This window comes from Triturus cristatus, chromosome 11 (assembly GCF_964204655.1).
Source record: "Triturus cristatus chromosome 11, aTriCri1.1, whole genome shotgun sequence".
Taxonomy (NCBI): domain Eukaryota; kingdom Metazoa; phylum Chordata; class Amphibia; order Caudata; family Salamandridae; genus Triturus; species Triturus cristatus.
The window spans coordinates 655077544-655104766 of record NC_140594.1 but is presented as its reverse complement, the minus strand read 5'-3'; the positions used below and the strand labels follow the sequence as shown (position 1 = coordinate 655104766).

General features: G+C 48.5%; 1 protein-coding gene across 3 annotated transcripts in view; it reads right to left on the bottom strand.

The window, feature by feature from the left end:
* TM4SF19 (transmembrane 4 L six family member 19) overlaps positions 1-27223 on the bottom strand; it is a 238790-nt gene that overhangs the window by 122542 nt on the left and 89025 nt on the right. For all 3 annotated transcript variants that reach the window (XM_085636384.1, XM_085636387.1, XM_085636386.1), the window contains one exon: positions 20883-21071. In XM_085636384.1, the coding sequence (XP_085492510.1) occupies positions 20883-21059 (177 nt within the window). In that variant the 5' untranslated portion in view covers positions 21060-21071. The remainder of the gene's footprint in view (positions 1-20882; positions 21072-27223) is intronic.

The following is a 27223-nucleotide window of genomic DNA, read 5'->3' as shown; positions in this document are numbered from 1 at the left end:
ATTTCTAAATTGCACTCGCAAAAAAAACACAGGGTCTCTGGTAATCTATATTCCCAAATATCCAAATTCCTATGTCACAACTCTTGCTGTACATGATCTAGGAAGTTGCGGTCTTGGGCCACGGAGGACATATGTCAGCCACTTATAATATATCCTGAATAAGTTTGATACAAGGTAAAAATATGGAGTATCCTGTGTAGGGAGGAGTAAGGGTTTGCCCGTAGAGAAGGATGTCATCTGCATAAAGTGAGATCTTATCTTCCCTGTCCTCAGCCCTTCTGAGCCCTCTAATTAGCGGGTCTCCCTGTATCCACACCGCCAATGGCTTTAGAACTAAAGCGAAGATCAATGGGGAGAGAAGACATCCCTGTCTCATGCCCCTTTGTAATTCAAAAACTGCAGATCGCCCCCCCCCCCCCATTCACTGTCACTTGTGCTAAGGGGCCCATATACAAAAGTCGTACCCATGCAAAAAATAATTGATAGCGAACACGGAGAGCCACTCTATCATGACTACTGACACTACAGCAACCTCCTCCTGAATATTTTCCTCCCTTCCCAAAACTCCATGAAGGTGTCCCAGGTTGAGCGCAGTATTTCTACCAGGCATAAATCCTGATTGATCCGGATAGATCAACTTATGTAACACTGGAGCTAATCAGTTTGCCAGCACTTTCGCTAAAATCTTATTTTCATTCAGCAGGGAAATCGGTCTATAAGAAGTGCAACTCTCCGGTGGCTTACTGGTTTTAAGTATCGCTACAATGTAGCAAGTCTTTGATTATCTGGTAATTTTCTAATTTTAAGACTTTCCTGATACATCTTCACTAGATAAAGGGCGGTCTTGGATGCTGTTAATTTATACAATTCAATCGGCAGGCCGTTCGGGCCCATTGCTTTCCCAGCTTTCAGCGGTTTGATGGCCTGAACTACTTCACTATTCGTAAGGTCTGTCTCTAAACTATTTTTGTCAGGTATCCTCAGGGAGGACATGTTATGTGTGACCAATAGCTCCTGTGCTTCATTCTCGGTGGTTTGTGCCAATGGCATATGATTATGTAGCTTCCTGTAGTATGTTGCAAAGGCATCGGCTATCCCTGTCTGTCCCTAATTGACTCCCCATTGTCTGAAATAATCTCAAATACCCATTTAAAAGCTGCTTCCCTTTAATCCAACCATGCCAGAAGTTTGCCCGCTCTATCACCTACCTCATATTAGCGATGTAAGGACGCTCTGTGTTTTGCTCTGGCTGCCTCCTCAGCAATATCTCTATACTCTATCTGTTTACCTGGTGACCTGTGCTGTGCATCTGTGTGGTCTGGCAATAGCAGCTCAGACTCCATTTCTGGATCTCTCCTTCTAACGCCTCCAGCTGCTTCAGTTTCTTTTTTTCTATGACACGCTATTAAGGAAACCCCTTGACCTCTTATCGCCTTGAAGGCCTCCCATAGAACTTGGGCTGATTCTACCGAACCCTCATTTTCTTCAAAACATCAGGCCGTAACCTTTTGTTGGTTGGCAAGGATGAGTGGCACCTGGATGCAGGTCTTCTGCCATAAAATGAGCAGAGCCTCATGATCCGAGATTCCCCTTGGGAGGAGGTTCACGTCACCGAATATTGGAAGTTGTGCTGCCAGCCCAAACATATAATCAATATGTGATAGACTTCCATGCACACCAGAAGGAAAGGTATACTGGTGGGCTAGTGGATGGCGCATCCGCCACATGTCTACCAGGCCAATTGCCAATAGAAAGTCCACTAGGATCTTTCCGGAGGGGTCTCTCTGTCTTGCAGGCCAGCACTCCATTTCTCCACTGACTGCTGCATTACAGTCTTCCCCAAAGAGCAGGTCTCCCTGCAGCAAACTGACAATGAACAAGCCCAGGTCTGTAAGTGTGGGGGCATGGAGTCTTGGGGGGATGTAGAGAGAAATTATATTCAACATCCGTCCCTCCCAATGTCTCGATAGTGCCACGAATCGCCTGTGTGGGTCATGCGTGATATTCTGTATGTAAATGAGAAGGATTTGAGCAGAAGGATACCCACCTCACTCGAGCCTCTACTATAGCCTGCATGTGCTGCAAATTTGTAACCCCATCTATGAAGCACACAATAGGTGGTTCCGGTTGAGTGACATTTTAAGTGTTGTAGCACCACCCCCCCTTTTAATATTTATGCCCCCGACCATTCACATTCCAAGAAAGGATTTTAAAGCTGCAGGAGACTTGGACAATATTCGTGATACCTTGCATATATAGCATCTGGACAATTCAGCCAGGAGACAGGGGGTCCTGGGAGAGATTCTTGTTCTAAGCATGGAGTGCCTGGAAACAGCATGTGACCCCCTACACACATCCATGGGTCTGCTTGGGAGATGTCCTGCCTTGCACTGCCAAATTGCTTGAGACATTTGCCACGTAACAATATCACTGCCATCAACATACCCAGCCAATAAAACACACAAAAACAACTTAAGTAACATTCCCCCTCCTCCCCCCTCCCTGCATCGTGGACTCAAAACCGCCCACCTCCAACTTTGCAGAGCACATGTGTACCCCATCCCTCATGTCCTGGTGTCATGGAGTGTGTCTCCACCCGCCACACTCCCCCAGTCACACATGTAAAGGTTTTACCAAACTGCAGCAGTTCAGTTGGAACCCGGCAGGGTCCTAGGCCATCTCAGCCTCTGTTTGCAAAATCAACAAGCATTGGCATAGCCAATAGGTCTCGCCTTTGGGACCTTATAAGTGTTTAGCCATGCACAAGTTGATGTTGTTGCACCAAGGATATTGTGCTGCATAACTAAATACTTATAAGGTCCCAAAAGCGAGACCTATTGGCTATGCCAATGCTTGTTATCTATTGATGTAGAGATACACTTAAGGGGTGTGTGCTCTACTGGTGTTGATGATGTGTGACTGGATTTTATGATGTTTAGCCTTTGATGTTGTGGCATCTGTGCTTTTTCCTTATACTGATGATCATGTGATATATGGTAAGAAGTTCTTATGGTCTTGTTTTGCGCAAGATCAGTTACTTCCAGAGGACCCTTTGATTTGTGCGACCGTAATTTGGAAGAATAGAATGTTGTTGTGTATTATGTCTGTGATGCTTAGGGGCATGTTTTGGAGAGTGTGTGTGTGTGGTGCTTCATTTTGGAACGTGGAGGTTGAGTTATCAGTCAAGTCTCAAGTGTTAGCTGGTATGGGTTGCTGTTATGACACGTTTGGTGAGATGTGATGGGTGTCCTAAGGCTTGTGTGACATTTTGTTTTATGGTGTGGCATACTGTTATGCAATGTGCTGTTGATGAAGCATGTGTTGCTCTGTTGTACCATCCAGTGTTCAGGTGGAAGTTTGGATATTGAAAGGTTTGGAGATATAATATGTTGAATTTTGGGTTGAATTTGTGGGTGTGATGCAGTGTGTAGATGAGGCTGTGTATAAGGCATATTGGCAGTTCATTTCTGTAGGATGGATTATGTTTGAAGATGGTTTGATGTGTTCAAGGTTATGGATCATATGGTCTACTGTTGGAATCCATGTTTTCGGTGGTGAGGCCAGTTCGTGCTTGTTATTGTGGTTCAGGTTTTGGGTCGAGTTCTTCAATTGGATACCTTGAACATGTAGGGTGTATGTCTCTGATGTAGAAAGGAACATTTTTATAGTTTTGTAGCCTGTTATATTACGGATTCGTATCTCAGAACATTTGTTATCTATATGCTGTCAGTGACTCCCAAGTTCCCAATATGGAAGAGTGTGTGGTTGTGTTGTATTTATGGTATGTGTATAGTCATTTGATATAGTGGATGTGTATTGATATATTTAAAGTAGTATGGCAGCATGTGATTCTGTGTGAAGAGGGTTGTGGGTGGTCGAGGGGTGTTTGAGGCTAATGCCCTGAGTCATGTTGATGATTGTGTTATGCTGTATGGTGGACATATAGTGTAAGTCTGGGGTGTGATAATATCTTTACATTGGTTTAGCGTATAATGGTGAGGGGGGTTGTGGCGTGTTGCTAGGCTAAACACCCAGGCTCTAGTGTTTCACTCGGCATGGTGAGTCATAAGAGGACTCCTAATTTGCTATCATTGCTTGTTGTGTGTGGTTGGTGTGGTTTGAGATATAGTGGGAAGTGTGTGGCATTTTTCTATTGGTGTCCTGTGTGTGTAAGGGATAGTGGGTGTTTGAGGTGTTGTGGCATGCAATAGCACCGATTTGTGTATAATGTTGTGATGTGTGAAGGGAAATATGGTGGTATGATGTGATGTGGAATAGCAGGGTCATTTTGTGTTGTTTAGTGTGACGTTGTGCATTTGGTGAAGGTGGAGGTGAGCGATGGTGGAGTATGATATTTAGAGACAAGTAATTCCGGGGCGAGAAGTGGCAATCAACAACACGGAGGATGGGAGTAGCACGCAACAACACGGGGCATGCGGGGATAACTAACAACACTAGGCAGGAGGGAGCAAGTAGCAGCATAAGGGCGGGAGGGGGCAAGTAACAACACGGATATTGGGGGTGAAGAAACTGTAAGGAAGCTTGCATTCATGAGAGACATGGAACAAATGACAAGAAGGACACCGGCATGGAGGTGAGAGATGATGACAAGCAACATGAAGACACATGCACTCACAAGCATTCTGGGTATGCTCCATGTTGCAGGTGAGGAAGAGTCAAACTGAGGAAGAGCACATAAAGCGTGCATGTGTCAGCAAATTAGAAGCCAGCAAATGAGAGTGACAATGAAGGCAACCAATGGTAGTCAAACAGCAGGCTCTTATCCTATTGTAAGCTAACAAAATGGAGACAGTAAAGGTACAGCAGTTTACGGAGACAGATTTGAAAGTGCAATACCATGTGATCAAACGCACTTGGGTATAATCCTAGAGCCGTTCTGCTGCTTGCTAATGGATACATCCCGCACACGTGCATAGACTTCAATGGAATGTCTGCACGTGTCCGGGATATCTCCCAGTGCCATGCGCAGGCCTTTGCTTCTGAGGATATCGCGATGGGTGCTCTAGATTTTAGTGTGGGTCAAAGAGCTGTGCTGAGATTGGATTAGTCGGAAAGCCTGCCTCAGAAGCCAAGCTATGCGTGAATATTCAGCTGATTGCTGTGTAAAAGATCGTAATAAACAGTAATGAAAATCACATACTACTGTCCAGATATAGGTTTAAAATGAGCATCGTGGGGGCATGGCCAAGATAGCGGCGTGAGCGGACGCTTTCCCTGCCGGCTCCCGCTCCGTTGGGCCCCTAGCCCTGGTTTAGTAGCAGTATCTCCCCCCATGCAGCGACAAGAACCAGCAGCAGGGAACGGCGGAGCACAGGCGGGAGCCGTGAGGAGGCTCGGGACCCCCAGGAAGCCTCGGCGGTGAGCAGAGAGCCGCTGGAGTTGAGGCGCCGGGAGGGGGCGGAGCATCGAGCCGGGCCGGGCAAGAGCGCTCTTGGCCAGAGGTCTACGCGAGAGCCCGGACTTGCTGGCGGGGCCTCGCGGAGTGCGGCGGTGAGACGTGATCTCTCGCAGCGGGGACCGAGAGCCGACCCTGGTGGACGAGCGGCTGCCCGGCGGCCACCGGAGGAGAGGTCCAGCCCTACAGGCTGGGCGGATCTGTCGAGGGTGACCGCGAACAACGGAGGCAAGAGAGACCCCCCTGAGGACAGTGGACACGGGGAGCGGTGGCGGTATATACGAGCCTGCTGGGGGAGAACAAACAGGAAGCTAGCTGCGGTGCAGGTGAAGGGGGAAGAAAGATGGAGAGGTGAGAGGACGTCCCTTCGGCCGGCTGCCGGGCCTCTGGGCCCCTGGACTTGGCGCTAACACGGATCCCCCCCGGCCTAGCGGGAGACGGAGCAGCGGAGACGGCGGAGCACTGGAGGAGGCTGTGCCAGGAGCTGAAGCGCACAAACACGCCGACAGCACCCACCGGATCACTGGGGGGGAGACACCGAGACAAAGCGAAGTGCCGGGCCGGGTGCAGAGAGGGCGTGCCCGGACGCGAGACCACGCGAGGGCCGAGCCTGACGATGAGGCCTACTGCCCAGCGATACTGAGGACCGGAGCCCGACCGCGAGAACCGGCAGTTGCCCAGGAGGGGTGATCCCACCATCGGCGGCGGGCGAGGGGTGACCAGGCCCCGGACGGCACGCGCCCTGCTTTGGGCTGGCCCCGAGAGATGGCTATATGTGGAGCGGAGGCCTGAGCACGAGGCGCCGGGGCGGTGGCGGGGCCTGGGGGCCGGTGAGGAGACTCGGGGCCGTGGGGTGCAGCGGAGGCCGGTTCCCAGAGACGACAAGCGAGTGGACACACAGACGGCGCCCCCACCCGGTGGGCGCTGCGGCTGCGAGAGTGCGGAGGCAACGGAGAGGAGCTCGGTCGCACAGGAGAAGGCCGGAGAGGGGCTAGGACAAGGTGCACTAGGAGTGACGTGCTTTACGGCGAACCCCCACGGGAAGAGCTGGAGTAGGCCACAGGCGTCTGGAACAGGTAACGGACGATCCGGCCCCCTCCCCCCCCCCCCAGGATTACACGGAGGAGGAGAGCCAGGGCAGACCTGAGGCGCGAGGGAGACTGACAACGCAGGGAGCTCGGATCCAGCTACAGCCGGGTTCACCCGAGCGCCGGCCCAGGAGGAGGTAGCGGAGTGGACGCGGGTTACCGTCAGGCACGCGGTGTTTCGAGCCTCAGACAGACAGGTGGCATGGCCTAAGGCGCGACGCTTGTGCAAACAGAGGAGAAGGCCAGGAGGACGAAGGCGAAGCGGTGCGGAGGGGGTGCACGGCGGCGCAGAGCCTAGGCGACAGACCCGGCGAGGGACCAGCACCGCGGAAGACTCACCTCGCGTCCCGGCCCCCGCGGACATGGCAGGCAGCAAAGGAGGGAGGAAGGGGGAGCGCACCCTCCCCGAGCTCTTGGGCTGGCAATCGCAAAGAATGGACAGAGGGCAGCAGTCGCCCTACACCTCCGGCAATGCCCCGGACCCCGACGGGGGGGAGCCCCCGCTCACCAGGTCTTTTATGGAGTCCCTCTTCGGATCCCTTAGGGAGGATTTCCAAAGCCTGAAGAAAGAAGTGGCCAGTGAAGTGCGGGAAATCCGACGAGAAGTGGACAGCCTGGGCGAGCGGGTGGCCACAGTGGAGGATGCAGGCCAACGGAGGGATGAGGAGTTTGAACAGCTACAACAGGAGGTGCTGCGACTCAGGGACCAGCAGATTGATCTCCAGGCACACGCCGAAGACCTAGAAAACAGGTCTTGGCGAAACAACATAAGGGTTCGCGGAGTCCCATCTGCGGAAGAGGGAACGGACGTAGCAGGCTACCTGAGAGAGCTGTTCCGAGAGGTCCTGGGGGAATCGGAGGAGTTCCCCATCCAAATAGACAGTGCGCATAGAGTGGGGGCACAACGGAGGGCGTTGACGCCACCCCCGGACATTCTAGTCTACCTCTCGGACTACCCACTTAAAGAGCGTATAATGGCGGAGGCAAGGAAGCGACAGCCCTTGACTTTCCGGGGACACTCGGTGGCCTTATACCAGGACCTGTCGGCTATCACGCTCCAGAAACGGAGGACATTCAAAATAGCCACCGACTTCCTGAGAGAACACCGAACACCCTACGCCTGGGGCCACCCCTTTAGACTCATCTTCCGGTGGAACGGAATCCTGCACCAACTACGCTCCCTGCAGGAAACGTGCGGAGTCCTGGGCCTGACGGCTGTAGAGGATGACACGCCGTCACAGCGCCGGGGGCGCTCTGGAGGAGATGGCTGGCGGCGGGTGTCCAGGCAGCGCTCCCGGGACCGACCGGCGCGGCCGGACACACCCACCATCCGGGCTAGCATAGCCACCGCAGAATCGGAGGTGGGCGAGAGCACTGGCTCCAGCGACAGTGCGCTGACGGCGTAGGAACACTCCGGGGGGAGATCACAACAGCCTGCTTCAGCTTGCAGGTTTGGGGGCCGGTGGGGGAGGGGGCTGGCAGGGGGGGGGCTTAACGTCCACTGGAGTGCTTTACCAAAGACTTGTCCCCTTGGGGACCGGACTTGGACTATGAGGACCCGGGATCTGGGGCTAGGGAGGGAAGTACAGAAGGGAAGGAACTCAATGTTGAAGGTTCGTTGCTAAGGGGTGGGCTGGTGGGTGGGAGGGGGGGGAGGAGTTGTTTTTGATGTTGTTAAGGTTGGTTGGGGAAGGGAGAGCGGGAACTCCACGGGGGAGGGGCACGGGAGGGAAAGGATACGGGGAGGGGGGGGGGCATTGTCCAGTGCGGGACCGACTCTAAGGCCAGGATAGCGACTTCACAGATATTGTCCATGGCACACGGATGGCACAGCGCGGGCGCATCTGTCTTCTCACATGGCACCCACAACCCTTAAAATAGTTACGCTTAATGTCCGGGGCCTCAACAACCCGACTAAGAGGCGGGCGGTGCTGTCCTTATTATAAAATACTCAGGCAGATATCTGTCTCCTCCAAGAAACGCATCTCCTACCCAGGGACTGCGCTAGGTTGTGCTCTTACAAATTTCCCACACAGTTCTTTTCTTCCAGTAACACTAAAACTGCAGGGGTGGCGATCTTGGTAGCTCGACGCTTTCGGGGAGAAGTCCTCCACAAACAGGCAGAGCAGCGGGGTAGACTGTTGGTCTATAGATTCAAAGTTGCGGGTCTCGCCCTCACAATTGGGTCCCTATACAGCCCGAACGATCGGCAAGACCGCCTTCTTAGCGCGGCGCTGGGGGAAGTTACGGCTACCCCTGACCGGCACATCATTTTAGGGGGCGACTTTAACTTAGTCTTCGATTCGACACTGGCTAGATCCGCCCAATGTTCGCCGCAGGCGGGGGAATTCTCGGCGGGAAGCAGGGCTCAACTAGCAGACATGGGCTTGATAGACCTGTGGCGTCGCCTACACCCGGGCGGAACGGGGCTATTCTTACTACTCACATGCACATAAAACGTATGCACAGCTAGACCACTTTCTGGTCACCGGACCGGTCAGCACCCTCGCCACGGCGGCGGAAATAGGGGTGATCTCCATGTCGGACCACGCTCCCGTGTCGGCTACTTTCTCGTTGCCGCCGGTTTCCAATACCCCCCGGGTGTGGCGTCTAAGGGATACCTTATTATACAGAAGAGACGTAACCAAGCAAGTGACGACCGCGATTCGGGACTATCAATCCCACAATCAGAACTCGGCAACCTCCAGGGCGACTCAGTGGGCTGCTCTGAAAGCAGTATTGAGGGGGGAATTCATCGCGGCAGATAATGCACAAAGACGGAGTAAGCGAGAGGAACTCACGCAGACGGTCCGAGATCTGGAGCACATGCATCGCCGAACGGGGGCTCCCCGGATTTGGCGGCAGCTTCAGGGGGCGAGAAAGACCCTGGTGGCTCTGGATATGGACCACGCGGAATACGCAGCGCTACGCCTCAAGCACGCCTACTACACCGGGGGAGACAGGTACGGCCGATTGTTGGCGAGTAGGCTCAGAGTGGTGAGACAGAAACACCTGGTGAAGATGATCACCGACCCCACAGGATCTGCAGTCACGGAGGACGCTCCTATTGCAGAACTTTTCCGCCAGTATTACGCAGACCTGTATGCCGGGGACCCCCCGGATGCACCCGCAACGCAAAGGTACCTAGACTCGGTCTCTCTGCCATCGCTGACACCTCTACAAGCGGAGAGTCTGGACAGGGACATTCGAGTGGAGGAGGTGATCTCCGCCATTGCCAAACTCAAGTACGGTAAATCCCCGGGACCGGATGGCTATACCCCTCTCTTCTACAAAACATTTTGCACCACACTCGCACCGATACTCACGCGCCTTTTTAACACCTTCGCCGGATCTGCTGCGGGCGTCACTGAAGGTCATCCCTAAACCGGGAAAGGACAGATCACAATGCGGCTCTTACAGACCGATATCCCTCCTGAATGTTGATCTTAAACTGTACACAGGGATCTTGGCAGCCCGCCTAGCTCCCCTCTTGCCGGGGCTTATAGACCCGGACCAGGCGGGCTTTGTTCCAGGGAGGCAGACGGTGGACAACACCAAACGGATTACACATATTATAGAAAAGGCGTCACGGATCCGGGGCGAGAGAATGTTGATGGCGGTGGACGCCGAAAAAGCATTCGACCGACTGCACTGGCCTTACCTAGAGCGGGTGCTTGAGAAAATAGGGATAAGGGACAAGTTCCGCAACATGATATTCAACTGTTACGGATCCCCGACCGCGGTCGTGAGGATTAATGGATGCAGCTCCGGGAGTTTTAACATCGAGAGAGGCACGAGGCAGGGATGCCCGCTGTCGCCGTTACTCTTCGCCTAATACATGGAGCCATTCGCACAGCGTATAAGGAACAACCCAGAGGTAAAGGGAGTGAAAATGGGCGGGTTTTATCATGCAGTCAGTTTATACGCTGATGATGTGATCTTCTCCCTGGAAGATCCGCTCCTGGCCCTGCCGGCTTGTATCAAGGAATTGACTACCTTCGCGGCGGTATCGGGATTCCGGATGAATATGGGGAAGTCGGTCGCCTTGGATCTGTCGCTCGCGCCGGCGACCAGGACACTCCTGCAGCGTCAAATCCCGATAGTCTGGTCAGCGGACACGGTACCTCATCTGGGAATCCAGTTGGCGCCCACCCTGCCCGCTATGACGGCAGTCAATTACGCCGCTTTGAGCAGGAAGATACGGGAAGAATTGGCTAGGTGGGACCGCAGTACTCTTTCATTACTGGGCAGAGTGGCGGCCGTTAAAATGACCATCCTGCCTCAGGTGCTCTATCTGTTTCGGGTGCTTCCGCTGCAGCCGCCGGTGGGGTGGATCCGGCGGACGCAGTCCGAACTGGGGCGCTTCGTCTGGCAGGGTAAGAAACCCAGAATGTGGAGGGCGCTCTCACTGCTGGCGCCGGAAGCGGGAGGTCTTGGCATCCCAGACCTCCGTAAATATTTTCAGGCAGCCCAGTTGCGCTACCTCGTGGAATGGAGCAGGTGGGAATCGGATAAGCACTGGCTCTTTCAGGACCAGGCGGTGGCGGGTAGACCACTGCAGGAAATGCCGTTTCTACGCAGGAATCATTGCCCCGCTAATCTCTATGCCTCCTTCATCACTAGAGTACCGCTGAGGGTGTGGGACGCCACAAATCTCACACACGGGCTGACCACGTTCCCCTCCCCGTTGACGCCCCTGGTGGATAATCCGGACTTCACCCCAGGGACGTAGGGAGGCGCGTTCGCTCACTGGCGTGCGGCGGGATGCAGGGCTTTGTGTCATCTGTACACCTCAGAAGGGGTCATTCCCTTCACAAGCTTCCAACAGGACTATATGCTTCCGGAAACTGAGAGAATGCGCTACCTGCAGGTCCGCCACTGGGCACTGAGCCCACAGGTGAGAGAGACAGCTGATCGACGACTATCCCCGTACGAGCGCTGGCTCCTGACGCGTACGTCAGACGCGAAGCTCATAAGTGATCTCTATAAACTCATCCAAAGGCCCTCTTCGCACTTCTATCATCCGGGAAGGGAACGCTGGGAGACAGAACTGGGCAGGTCCCTAAGTCACACAGAGTGGGAACAAATAGCGTACAGGGCGAGACACTCTGCATATCACGCAGGCCTTACCGAAACCCTCACGAAAGTTTCCACGTACTGGTACTACACCCCGGACCGCATACACGCAATGGACAGCAGCAAAGAGTCCGCCTGTTGGAGGGGTTGCGAGCAGGTGGGAACGCTGACCCACATATTGTGGGAATGCCCTCTTTTGGACGCTTACTGGAAGGAGGTGTTAGACACGGTGGACTCCCATTTCAACATTGAGCTACCACGCTTCCCAGCCTACATTCTTCTGGGTCTAGCTAACGCGCTGATGTACCCCCTAAAATCCCGCAGAGGCCGGCAGATAGCAATAGCGCTGGGGTCGGCTATCCAAAACATTATTATACACTGGCGAACACCCACACTCCCCACAGTCACTGGATGGTTGCACAGACTATGGTACGTGCTCGGAATGGAGAAGATGTCGCTAACAGCAGTGGGGGAGGTAGAGCAGTTTAAAGATATCTGGCAGCCGTTCCAGTCCCTACTAGCCACGGAATTTAGAGAACTGACCTGTCCCAGATACCTCTGACTCTTGCGGCTTACTGGGCAGGAAGGCCCGGATTCCTGATCTCACCTGGGCAAAGGGGCTCGGATGGAGAGAGCGGGGGGAAGCGAGGTCAATCGACAACCGCACTGGACGGGGGAGGGGGGGCAGGGGATTTGGGAGTTGGGGAGGAAGGGTGGGGGGGCAGTTAGGGGAGGTTAATGTTTGGTTGTTTATAAATTTTGGAACGGATGGATGTCCTCAGGGACGGGTCTTAGCCACGGGGCCTACCGCCCCGGCCGGAGCAGCTACAGCCAAAGGAGGACACTCTGTACATGTTGGGTGTTACCTGGACAGGACAACAGAGCCCAGGAAGGGCTCAGGAGGAGCAGATTTTTAAAACGATACCTTGCCGGCCCATGGGGTTGTAGGCTAAAGATGTGGATGCCATTGATGATATTCTTTTGATGTTGATACTAAATAAAAAAGATTTAAACCTAAAATGAGCATCGTAATGTCTCCAGTTCCTAACGTGATGTAATTCACGCAACAGAAACCTGCTCCCCAGGCGTATATTTGCAGACTTCAAGATATAAACCACATCAGAGCATGTAAGTAGTTCTGTAAAACACTGCACTTCAGGAAAAAGAAAGCAGCTGAGGTTTTAGCGGCACATGAAGTGACACAGCAGCATATTTAGAACAGGGCCTTCGTTTCATGACGTGACCTAGAAGTGTAATTCCGTAAAGCAACTCAGAAAACTGATGCTCTTGTGTGTATTAAATGTGCTGTGCGGAAATACTGGCTGGTGCTAGTGAGTGGGTGAACATTGCTTTATTGAAGGATGGGTCTGCCGTTACGGTCTCTCTCCACATATATGGATTTGTTGAGGCTTCATAGGGATTTTCTGATTTCACCTTTTGAGTGGAAGGCGCATCCATTGTTGTGGAGGGAAATACACGCTCTACTTTCATGGGCTTGATGTGTGTATTGATATAGGTAGGCTCTACTTTGAGGAGTTTGATGTGTGTATTAATATAGGTAGAATGTGTTGGGTTCCTACAGCTACTCTGTTTAAAGTGGTTTATCAATAAATGACTGTTATCGGAGCTTTTAATCATTCTGCAGTTTAACAGTAAAATGCAGCAAAACATTCCCTTTCTTGTCTAGTGGATTAAACATGGTGTTGTGATCAATTCTGAAATGTCAGTGCCCTGTGATGTGATAATTATCCATCCCTACAGATGTATAATGTTAGTTGACTTTAAAATGACAGCCATTTTCAACATCGGAATCTCTCCCTAAGTTTACATGCTTGCACCTTGCTCCCTCTGCTGATAGAATGACATAATACAGTTTACAAGTTGTCATTAATTAACAGTGACGTTAGAAAGAAGGTAATATATAAAGGTCCTAGAGAAGTCTAGAAAAAAAAAAACACTTGCACTCATCTCGTGGCCGTGTGGATTTCCTCAAAGCAGGTTTGTTGCATCAGCAGTGGCGTAGTCCTGGCAGCTTTGACTAAGATAAGTTTGCATCTTGTTTTTTTCTGTCTCTTGACTTTGATTTGTGGATGGAATGTACCACTTTTCAAGCACTGCATATCAATCAATCAATATTTTATTGTATTGTTAAGTAAAACCTTTTCAAATGTTAAGCATGTATAGTGACCAATAGTAAAACAATGTAATAACAAGCGTTGGCCGCGCGCGAGCGGCTGCAGACGCAATATGTGGTGGGGGAGGGGGAGAGGCGGGAGTTGTGTGTGCGCGTGCGTCATCGTGATCGCGATCGCTCTGAAAGCGAAAGTGATCGCGATGACGCACGAATTTTCAAAGTGCTGCTGGCGGGCAGCTGCGCGCGTGCACGAGCGCGTGAACGCAAGCGTTAGGCCAGCCAGCAGCACTTTGAAATTCCCACATACAAAATGTCTCTTCGAGCCAGCGCATGCGCTGGGCTCAGCGAGACCTAAATACTCAGTGCAGCAAAGCAGGGAAGTGGTCTTCAGCTAGGCCCTTGAACCTCAGGTAGTGAAACTGCATGGATGCCCAGTGGGCCCTCGTGAGTCCAAACTTACTATCTCCATCCAAATCACTGTGTGGCCCCGCTAGACATATACGGACCCTGAAACATCCCTGAGTCTTAACAGGTTCGGATGGAATTCCTACGGCGGTAAAGTGTCAGAGGTTCCCTCCTCAACAGCATCTGTCTCCTGACTTTGTTGTAGTCCCTGTTGCCGCCTTTCCATGTTTCTTTTCTGACCATGGGTATTAGGTCCTCGACTCCCTGGGTGTCACCAGCCATCCAGCTAGCTCCAGGCTTCTTCAGGGGAGTCAAGAATCCAAGTCTTCCCCTCTGCTGCCACTCGGAGCTTGGCCAGAAACAACATTGCATATTTTATTTTTTTCTCCCGTAGCGCCTTCTTAACTTCCAGGAAGGAACATCGCAATCTTTGAACTTTATTCGTAAAGTCTGGGGAAAATGCGACTGTGGCATTTTCATATTTGAGTGGGGGGGGCAGAGCGAGCAGTCTGTAGTATTACATCTCTGTGGCTATAGTTGAAAATCCTTTCCACTGTAGGGCTCAGGAGTGCCCCCGGTCGTGGTGGGCCCCCTGGAACTCAGTGGGCTCGCTCCACAGAGAAGTAATTTGAAAGACCAGGTGGCTGCAGCTGTTTTATAATAAGATCCTTGTCAAAGAGATCTGTGGACAGGCCTTCTACCCATTCTGGCACCCCTAGGATTCTGACATTGTTTCTGAGTGCGCGTCCTTCAAAGGCGTCTAGTTTACTCCAGAGTAGCAGTGGTGGCCCGGAACTCTTTTACTTGAACTTCAAGCATTCTAGTGGAGGTATGGAGCTCGGCTATAGAGTCTTTGGTGGCATTGACGCAGGCGCCCAGATTGCGGAGGTCTGCATGCATCAACGTAACTTCATAAGCAACTGTGTACATTTTATTTTCCGGGGCTGAACATACCCCTTGAATCACCGCAATTATATCTTGTAGTGTGAGGGCTCCCTCCTCCGCAGCCGGTCTCTGCTGTTGCTCATCTCCCCCGTACAGCGGAGCATCTGTCTTGGGCTGTGTAAATGTAACCAGCTTTGTTTGGTGCTCTGGACCCTTTGTGTCCTGACATCGTATTTGACTGGGACTATGCACCACGGCTGCCGCACTCCAGCGGCAGGGCACCCTCGCCTGCCCCTCCAAAAATGGTCCAGGAGATGCTGGAGTTGCACGCACACCACACTGTTGCTTCACGTCTCTGCACCCTGGTGTTCGATTGCACTTGTCTTTGGTGATAATCTCAAAGGAGTGGGGGGGAGAGAAGTGCCCAATCGTAGTGCTTGGCAAGGTGACTCCTCTCATATACACAGGGGCGTTCCATGAAGCAATTCACAGCTGGGCGATCCCAGCCCCCAGCTCAATCCAGTCCTATGGCCCTCTCATGGCTTACTTTGTGCCCTGTGTCCCGGGAGAAATTGCATTCACAAATTTGCCCCTTGAAGAGGGGAGGGTGGGGGGGATGCTCCGAGACATCTTTGTCCGCCAACAATGTTGTAGCAAGGGGCCACAGAACCACTGACCACCCCTGTTTCACTTGCAGCACTAGAACCAAGCCTAGAGCCTTCAGGTCCCTCCGTGGTGTAGGTACGAACAGTGGGGCCTACGCAGTACTCCTCGGCCTCACTGCCCCACAATCGCCGTCTTGGCCAAAGAATGGCCTCATGTCTTCACCAATGGCCCTGGTTGACGGCTGTCCCCCACCGCAGGCACCTTTCCTTTGCCACTGCTCCCCTGTGGAGTGGACTCTAACCGGTGTCTGCTGTAGCCCTCGACTTGCACGCAACCGTTCACTTTGCTTTGGGGGATGAAGTTGTGGCGCCCCTCCACCTCCAGCTTAGGGCAGACTTCCGGCTCCAGGGCCCCCTCACCTGCCCCTCAGTGGCAGTCAGTCCTGCAGCCCCCAAGGTAGTGCTGGCCCTTTCGGCACCTCCACCTGGCTCCACAATGCAGGTCGATCCACCTCTCGTTAGGCCGCACCACGTGGCCACAGCCTCCCCAGGCAATCTTCTCTAATGATTCGATGTGGGGATCAGGAACGCAGTTGAACCCTCCGGTGCAGCAAAGGGACTCCTCTACACCGCCAAGCAGTGTGACAATGGGATATTTGTATGGATATTCAGGGATTTATACGCAGGTCGCCAGAGCTCGCTTAAGATGCAGGTATCTTGGCTGACTTCTAGCCACGCTCCCTCCCAAGAGACAAATCTTGGGGTCTAATAAGTTTTGTTTAACCCGTCCAGATTGAAAGTAAGTCTGTAATGGTGACACAGAATTTCTCAATACCAAGCATGACCATTCCATGTGTGTAAATGTGGTGTAAGGGCCTCCACAGCTATGGCAGGCATCAGATACTAAGGGGACTATTTTATGCAGTCTAGTTTAGGATAAATCTGCGCGATGAAGATAATTAAATTCTAGCATTTTAAGCCAGACATTTCTTGAAGCTCTTCCCATATGTTTAAATGTGTTTGCCCAGTCCTCATCTGTGAATGTTATACCAAGGTCATATTCCCAACCAGCTCTGAGAGCTGAAAGCTTCTCCAAGTGAACAGATTTCAGAGATATACAGAATTGAGAGACCATATGGTGAGCCCCTTCTCAGGTCAGAAGTGTCAGTAATTTGTTGTCTACCTCAGGCTCCTCGCAGGAGGGACCCCAAATGGATCGGTTTACATTTGATAATGTGGCATGCGTCAAACACTGATCAAGGGGATTGATTTGTGTATATTTTAGTAATTCTCCGAAACTCATAAGGTGCCCAGATTAACCCAGTTGCCCAATCTGCGTGACACCGGCTTCGACCCACGCAGATATGTTTATTTTCTCTCAGGGATGATGATATCCATCCAGGGTCCTAATGGGGAGCTCTGGAGTGTAAGGGTATTGTATGTTTGACCTTTCAAAATGTCTGCCTCTGCAGTGCAGAGCAGTCCTCAGTAGATAAGATACCCCATTGGGAGGTCGACTGTTGCTAAATAAGAGTTCTGTAAACTAGGTGTTTCCAAGAGAGGGTGTAAGATAATGCTGCTCAGGTGTAAGGGGTGAAGTTAGCCATAGGCTTGCCAATTGGAGCTGCGTGATTATGTAGTAAGTCTCAGAATTGGGAGCACTGAGGCCACCTTCATCAATGGGCAAAGTTATTGGGCAAGGCAACCCAATGTCTGCCCTGGTTCCAAATAAAATTCCCAAGTAATGATGCAAGCTGACAAGAGAAAATATGTTTGAGTACCACTGGTATGGTGATAAAGTAATATAGGAGCTGAGCAATAGGATCAATTTGGACAAGGAGATCCTACCTAAAGGGGATAGGGGTTGTTTCCTCCAAAAGCTCGTAGAGGCACAAGAATTAGCCTATCTACATTGTACATCATTACATCAGAGTGATGTCTGTAAATGTTTACCCTTGGGTACTGTATATGTCATGGGAAATCAAGGCCACCAGGCCCACAGAAATGTACCTTCACAATATTCTTGTCCTTGATATTCTCACCAGAATATTTCAGTCTCACAATATTTTATCTTCGATATTTTGGTCAATCAGCCAATGTGCTACCGCCCCGTTAATTCTGTAACTGCTCATCCTTGCTACCCTGAGATTCAAGTGCAGAAAGGGTTGGCCAAGTTTGCAGAGCCATAATAGGGTGGACACCAGGAGATCAGTGAAAAATGACATCAAGCACCACAGTTGGATCCCAATAGCCACTGTCTGCCCAGTGGCCGTGCAAATGGGGTCTGATGAAGTTTATAAAATGTCATTGATTTCCCCAAAACCGAAAGAAGACATAGTTTGGTTATGGAGACTGTAAACAAATTGGTTTAGGTCGTACAGTGAGGAGACAGTCTCTTTCCGATGCCAATTAGTAAACTTTAGCCTCTTAATCAGAGTTGAAAACGTTTTTTGCTGTAAGATTGAAGCAGCAATTACCTCACCTAAAAGCTGTACAAGACAGTTCACAATCTTTCACATCCCATGGCAGTGAGAAATAAAGTTATCCCCTCTCAAGAACTAGTTGACTGACTCGCTGTCCCTCTTTTCCTATAATAAAGTCACAGGTTAAGGGAAGAGAAACACATTTACGTGCCTAAGCGTCACCTCTTTCAAGGAACTTAATCCAGGAGCTCATGCTCATAAGTAAGATTTCTGGCTCATCTAAGACATCTGCCCGGAGAAGTCTCTTAAATTACTTGTGGACACTGAAAGTCACATTATCCAAATCATAATAAACTCTTCCCTGTCGGCCGGCATATTGAGCTTACAATGACTGTAATTCGACCCTTGAACATGAAAATGACAATTATCGCCCTTTGGATCCATCCAAAATCTGGTCAACCTAGCTGCTCCTTACATTGCCAAGCTTATTGAGATAGTCATAACTCTCCACATCACAGCTTTGTAGCAAATAATTGCTACTAGACCATTGAACTACTGGATTTCTTTCTGTCCTTATTACTGATTTTGAGGTGTTTTTGGTACTGAATGAATTAACAAAGCTGGTGGACAAGTTGGTGTCGGCCTATTAGATTTCCCTACAGCCTTTGGCATGGTCCACCATCGAACCCACTTATACCATTTCACAGTGAAACCTATTGGAGAATCTGTGGTAAGTTGGCTCCACTCCTTTTTTCTGACAAGGTCAAGATTGTACAGTTGATCCCTACAACACTATTAGCAGTCCTGTTTCCTGGGTGGTTCCCCAGGGTTCTTTCATTCCCCCCTTTTGTTCAACCTACCCTTTGGGCCTTTGGCTCATCTGCTCCATAAGATGGGAAAGTACTTTTTCCAATCTGTAAATGCAGATGTTGAATGTTGTGACAGGTCAATGCCATGTAAAGAATGCTCTCCCTCAGGCCTTGGAAAAGATCTGGAGATTGTAGTCCTTGAACTGCTTTAAATTAAACTCATCCAAATTATAAACTTTGCTCATTTGCAAATCTCCCGATGTCTGGAATAATCTACTCTTGCCGTCCTGTATGGTTGCATGCACTAGCTCCCACTAGTAAAAAAAACATTGACTCCTAGAGGACACTTATCTTTACCGAGAGATGTGTGTTCCTGCTGTGTCAAAATATAATTCTATCTTTGCACCCTCTAGCACATCTTTCCGCTTCTGTCAGTTGCCCACCAGGTTTTATCATCTATGCATTTATTCACTTCCACATTGATTATTACCGCGGCATCCTCCTCTCTACTGGTGGAAAAAAACTAGTTACATTTCCATATGTTCAGAACGTTGCACCTAGAAAAATATTTGGCCTTTGCAAATTTGAATATGAGTCTGCAAAGACTAGATTATTGTATTGGCTGGCCATTAAGTAAAGGATTGGCTTTTAATTCCTTTGCCTAATATAGAAAATGTTCAATAATGACTAACACCCAATGTATGACTATGAATGCCATCCAACACAAGGCTAATGGAAAGCTATATATGGCTTCCCACAGACCTTTGATGGTGCCTCAGTTCAGCCATGTCCTATATGGTGGAAAATCCTTCTGGGACCTTGGAGCTACTGTGCAGATCAAACTTTCCAAATCTATCAGAGATAATTTAGGTAAATGATAAAAACCTAGCTTTTCTGATTGTTTTCTGCCATTGCTTCTGGAATTTTAGATTTCTTTTCAGGTCACTACTGAAGGGGATTCATTATTCCTATAATGCTTCTGCTTCTTCCCATTCTTGTGGGCTTTTAAGTCACAGCTCCAAGTTAAACTGGCTTCGGCGTGAGAAGCATGTTGGAGTTTGCTTTTTTGGTGGTGGAACATGGAAGGCACTTGCTTACCAAGGATAACCTTTGTCAGCGGGGCAATGAGAATATCTATTGTGGGTTTACTTTCATAAAAGAACAAGGCAAACCTTTTCCCAAAGGTGGCCAGGGGCTCATAGTGCATGGAAGACATATTGCTTGGACGCGTGCCTCCAAATCACTTCTTGAGTGGTGGAGAAGCACTGAGCATGGTATAACAGAGTAAGGACTACAAGAAGTTAATCAATCAAGAGGTGATCTCCCTCCTACTGATGAACTTCACTAATCCAAGTCTTTCTCTTCACAGTCTTACATCTAATCCTCCTGTCCCATTGATCATAGCACTCCTATCATGCTGAGCTAACTTTGTATCCTATGGGAACAGACATAGCATGGGCCTGTTTTGCAACCAAAGGAGACCAGGTTTTAAATAAAAACACTAAAATTATGACATATGATCTAAAAGAAAAACCTTCCCTTATTCTAGATAGAGAGATGCATGTGTCCAGAATGTTGCTTTATTCAGATCAAAACCTCAAAGCCTAAGGATGATGGCAAGGATGAATTGAACCTGAAGTAATGAGGATCACCAATAAATAATCAGGGCAATTCAAAATACACTTATGTATTTATGTCTGCTCTCCTCTACTCCATGCACACACCTGCAATCATCTAGCAGCCATTGTTACTCTAATGTCTAATATCATAGAGGAAGAAGCCTTGGGGACATAATGCATTACAAACATGTTGTATAGCATAAAGTAACAAATAAAACATTGCTCCCAAATGTAGCATTGGTTAAAAAGAGGCTGAAAAGTGCAAGCCTAGGAATGCACAGCACTTCTTGTTACAAAATGAATGTGTCTGAGTTAGTTCAAGAAAAGCCAGTGACATTATTTCTTTCCGAACGCTCCACTGAATACACATTGGGTGGCATTGAGGAGCTTCATAACACATATTGAATACATTAATCAATTACCATTAGGCCTCCACCCCAGATTCCGGGTAGGAGAAGGGCTTGTGTGGTGATGAGACCTCCTGCTAAGTACTTCCAGCTCCAACTGGGGAAAAGCAGCAAGGCATTGGCAGTAATGGACACCAAGGCCAGAGATGTTAGGCTTAGGCCCACAAAGCGAGAGCACCTGCCAATGCACATCACAATGATTGTCTATGAGAGAGAAAGAGAGAAGAGAGATGGTTATACACTTCAGAAATTAGCTCAGGACAATTCCCAAAAAATTGTTAAAAGGGGTACCATGCTTGTATACAAACAAGAGATGGTAAAACCAATAGGCTTTTGCTTGGCAAACTGGTGCTATAATTACATTTTCTATTGCAAACATAGGCCACAAAAATAAAGAAGAAAAAGCGAAAACATACCGCTACCTAAACATAGCAGACTTATGTTTCCAATAAAAAAGTAAATAAAACAAATCACAAATCATTTTAATAGAACATTACGGGTGCTTTCTAGAAAGCAAGTGTACTTAGAGTAGGTGCAGAAACCCTTTTTAGTTTTAATGCACATCACAGGGCAATATTATTCTTATCTGCTCATAGAAAAGGTAGCATTGGCTTTGAAATACTATACCTTGGCAATATAGGTAAAACACAAGTATGACTAAAAAAACATTGGCAAAATAAAGTACTGACCCACCATCTTAGACACTGATGCCCATTTGTTTGGCAAGCTGTGCACAAGTGATAAGATAAAAGTCCAAAGAGAGCCAATATCTGAAGAGGGTTTAAGTATTCCCATGCTGTGTAGTATACTGTGGTGGGAGGAAATGAAATGTAAATAACAGTTGAACAGACCAATAGGAGAGGGCTGGCACACGGCCCCTCAATTTTTGAATATATGTATACACTTTTGTTTATGATTTCTTCATTACATGAGACTGGCGAAACAACTAATGCTCTCTCTAGACTAGACCAAAAAATGTGGAATGCAAGAATCACATTGGAGAAATAGATCTGCAGCATTTTAAACAGTAACATTTAGACAGTCAATAAGGAAGAAGAGCATGTTTGTGACAGAATATCCCATCTGCCAAAGTCTAAGTCAGCCCCGAAGTCATTCTACACAGAAACAAAATAGGATTTCTTGCCAAATTACCCGACAAAGAATCATATATATTCCCCAAAATGTCTACAATAAACATAAAGTGAAAATATATGCATGTATTTTTGACTTTCATGGGGAAATCTAGAAATCAATTTCATACAACACCTTCAATTTGGTAAATGAATGAATAACAAGTTACTTACTGTATCCACCCAAAAAAAGCGTTACGGAAGGTATCTGCCTGTGGATTCCTCACCTTTTGAATTATCCCTGCTCCAGCATTCCACTGAAACTCTTTCTCTAGCTCTCCCACGTCAACAAGGACGTCACAATGGAACAGCTCCGCACGCGACTCACCGTGACGTCATCAGAGCCATAAGAAGACCTTGTCAGCGTGCTGACGTCGGTTCCACCCATTTTTTCCATGCCCTCGAGGCGAACGGGCAGACCGACAACATAATACAAGTATACACAGTATACAAAATATATATACACAAATACATACAGTATATAGGTAAAGAGAAAACGCTGAAAATCAAAGCATTTCCTAACAACAAACTGTATGGCAAGCAACAAATGACAAATAAAAAACAACAATGTCAAACAATAAGAATTGTTTTCGGTATATGCAGGTGGACAACGGGGAGGCAGGTGGGACAGTGAGGAATCCACAGGCAGATACTATATCCACCAGAAAAAGCGTAACCAAAGGTAAGTAACTTGTTCTTCTGATGGATATATCTGCCTGTGGATTCCTCACCTTTTGAATTGAATCCCCAAGCCTCTCCCGGAGGAAGGTGTCCACCTACCTATACCAAAAATTCCTGCAGCACAAAATGTAAAAAAATAGCCATCCCTCCTAACCTCCGAATCTAAGCGAAAGTGTGGAGGGAGGCCCACGTTTCCACCTTGCAGATGTTTACAACAGGGACACCTCTAGCCAAAGCAGAAGAAGATGACTTAGCTCTGGTGGAATGAGCTCTAATACCTTCAGGCGGCTCCTTCTTGGCCAAGGCGTTGCAGATCTTGATGCACAAGATCATCCACCTGGAGAGTGTTCGTTTGCGGACAGCTTTGCCCTTCATTCTTTCCACATAACCAATGAAGAGCTGGTCGTCAACCCTTAAGTCCTTAGTTCTGTCCAGATAGAAGCTGACTGCCCTGCTAGGGTCCAGGCAGTGAAGTCACTCTTCCTCCCTGGAAGGGTGAGGGGGAGGATAGGAGGTAGGCAAGGTAATAAACTGTCCAAGATGGAAAAGAGTTACCACCTTGGGCAGGAAAGCAGCCCTGGTCCCAAGAACCATCTTATCTGCATGAATGTTTAAAAAACGGTGTTTAAAACTCAGAACCTGAAGCTTACTTACCCACCTGGCAGAGGTAATAGCTATCAGGAAAACTGTCTTGAAAGTAAGAAGCCGCAAAGGGCAACTAGGAAGATGCTCAAAAGGAGACGCCATCAGAAATGTAAGTACTAAATTCAAATCCCACTGAGGCATAATAAAGGGAGCGGGATGGAACCTATTGGTGAGGCCCTTAATGAACTTCATGACAATGGGAGACGGCTGGTCCGGCAAACAAAGGAAAGCTGACAAGGCCGACACTTGCCCCTTTCTGCACTTCTCTTGCTTCTTTCTACTCATCTGTTGCTTCTTTCTGTACTTCTCTTGCCTCTTTCTGCACCTCTGACTTAGAGGTAGTTTTAATCCCCCTGCCCTATAATGTACTAGTGCCTTACAGGGGAGGTCATGTCAATCACAGGGGTACCCCAACCCATAGTGTACCCTAGTGTATGTAGGTGTTTTCACTGTATTCTAGTGTCTTTCAGCATGGTATTGGCTTCGGGCCTGGTTAGTCACAGACAGTTACCACCAGTATCAGTCAGCAAAAAGTTGGGGGCACAGGATGACTTTGCAACAAGGCCTCTTTCTGCACCTCTGTTGGTTCTTTCTGCCTATCGCTTGCTTATTTCTGCACCTTTCTTCATTTTTCTGGACTTCTGTTGCCTCTTTCTGCATTCCTCTTGCTTCTTCCTGTGCTTTTCTTCCTCTTTCTGCACATCCTGCCTCTGTAGGCATAGTTAGAAATTAGCATTTAAAAAACCTTTGAAATTCACTGAAAAATCCATAGGTTTCAGGGACGTTATAGTTAGAAATTAGCATTTAAAAAACCTTTGAAATTCACTGAAAAAACGATAGGTATCAGGGACGTTATAGTTAGTCGGACATTTCACTTGTACAAAACCAAAAAAAATGTGGCCGTTATAGTTAGTTGAGCTAACTATAACTCGTGCCCTACAATGCATTGCTGATGACGTCACATATTACAACATTCATGACATGATCAGTGACATCACTGATGACATCACTAATGACATCTCAAATGACATCACTGATGACATTATCCATGGTATAATCTGATGCACCTCCTCACACCCTAATATAACCTTTGATACACCCATTCTAAAATACAGACTACCATTTTCGAAACCATAGACACAGCAATACCAGTTACTACATACACACTCACTGTTCCTAAGTCTACAACACATCTACTCATTCACCCATAAAGTCATTCATACATGCAGTCACTCATCAATACAACACTATCATATGCACTCATACACCTATACAGAGACTCACACACCACCACTCATCTATAGAGTTACTTACCCACCTAGTCAGTCATGCAAAGAATCAATCACACTCCCATTTACTCACCTATACAGTTATATACACATCACCTCACTTATTCATACAGATACTAACACATACTAACTCTCTTATACAGCCACTCTCACAATCACTCACTCTTACATATAGTCATTTATATACGTCAACACTCACATATACTGCCTTTCACATACATAGTTACTCACACATGTACCACTGAGACATCTATTCACTCACCAACACACCCATACACACATTCACCCACCCATACAGCCCTTCACAGATGCTCTCTTGAACCCATACACCGAGTGAATCACCCACTCACACATCTATGCACAGTCACACCCACCCACCCACACACTCAGGCACCCATACAGATACTCAGACAACCAATCAATAACCCATATAGACACTCATGTAGCTACTCACCAACCCATGCAGTCGCTTACACACCAACTGACAAACTGATACACACATTCACACAGTTTAGTCACTAACCCATGCATTCAGTAAGATACATTTAATCACTCACTTATACAGTCAGTCACACACCTACTAAATCATCCATTCAGACACTTATACACCCACTCATTCTTCAATACACCTTGGTATGTGTATTGCCGATCAACAAGGTCGTGACTTATTCAAAGCCAGGAGTGCCTCGCCATACGACGGACACCCGCAGCAAGCCAATAGCTAAGATCCAGCGGCAGGCGAGAGGCGATGTGACACAGCGAGAGTGAGGAGAACCCTACAAAAGAACTATGTGATAGGACATCAGTGGTATAAGCCGGGACATTGTTTATAATAATCTGACATTGGTCTAGAATGGTTTATTAGTACCTAAATTGCATTAAAAAAAACGGCACAATACCACGGAAATATCAGTCCTCCCATTGGACGAAATTCAACCAATCAGGCCACACATTTGTTTAAAAGGTCTCTCGCTGTGTCGAAAAGTATGGCTTTTAACGCACTGATGAAGGCAAATGCTGAAACGCGTATGCGAACATTAAAAGCCTCTTTGCAATACCTCGTGAGTGCACCTCTTCTATCCGTAGTTGTTGTGAAACAAAACAGGTCTCCACCCCCTGTAAACTTGGATGCACCCGCTGCGTGTTCGGCAGCTCTGGTGGAAACGGCGCTGGAATATATATATATAAAACATTTAAACCCTACAAAAACACACAGTCACTGGATGAAGTCACCAGTGATGTCATTTGAGATGTCACTGACCATGTCATGAATGATGTAATATGTGACGTCATCAGCAGTGCATTGCTGGGGCGCGAGTTATAGTTAGCACAACTAACTATAACGGACAAATTTCATTGGTTTTGTATGAGTGAAATGTCCAACTAACTATAACGTCCCTGAAACCTATTTTTTTCAGTGAATTTCTAAGGTTTTTTAAATGCTAATTTCTAACTATATTGTCCCTGAAACCTATGTTTTTTTCAGTGAATATATATATATATATATCGACTTCAAAGCATTCAGAGACTTCCAGCACACGGCGAGAATGAATGCACGAACTCCTCTTCGTTGGTGAATAGAGATTTTTATTACTCCCTTCTGCCTGCCATGACGCGTTTCGGCCGGTAAAACGGCCTTGATCACAAAATCATATATAAATATATAAAAAACACAGGTTGCCCCCATGAAAACACTACACACAGAGGCGTTACGCACACCAATCCACAAGCGTCAGCGTATGCAGCAGGCCACTCACAATCCCATGTAGCCATAGGCGTTTTGAGCTGTATCGTAGCTCTTGATCACTGGCAAAGAAGCAGGAAACTGCATGTGTAAGAACAGCTGATTTTATTTATAGAGTAATGAGTCCTGCCCCAATGGGCGCATGGCATGCTGGTTGTGGTAGTTCCATATACTGCCAAGAAAGGACTCAAATGTTCATTCACCAAGTGGATGCTGTTCCTGCTTCCCTTAAAAATAACAATCCCTAGTAAGGTGGGAGCGCGACCTCAGCCCCGCTTTCTGCTGCATGTCTCCAAGCGGGTGAGGCTCCCTCTGTCCAATAAAGCACTCGGAGGTCCCGGCACTCATGGTCCGCCCCATCAGATGGCGGGGCATTCTCGCGGCCCGACCAGCCGCTATAAACAAAAAACAAAGGTTGCCCCCATGAGAACTCCACACACAGAGGGGTGACGCACACCAGTCCGCAAGCGTCAGCGTATGCAGCAGGCCACTCGCAATCCCATGAAGCCATACGCGTTTTGAGCTGTATCATAGCTCTTGATCACTGGCAAAGAAGCAGGAAACTGCATGTGTAGGAAACAGCTGATTTTATTTATTGAGTAATGAGTCCCGCCCCAATGGGCGCATGGCATGCTGGTTGTGGTAGTTCCATATACTGCCAAGAATGGACACAAATGTTCATTCACCAAGTGGCTGCTGTTCCTGCTTCACTTAAAAATAACAATCCCTAGTAAGGTGGGAGCGCGACATCAGTCCCGCTTTCCGCTGTAAGTCTCAAAGTGGGTGAGGCTCCCTCTGTCCAATAAAGCACTCCTCGTTTTAACAATTTCTTCAAGCTGGCATCTTGGTAGACGTTAAAACCCCCAG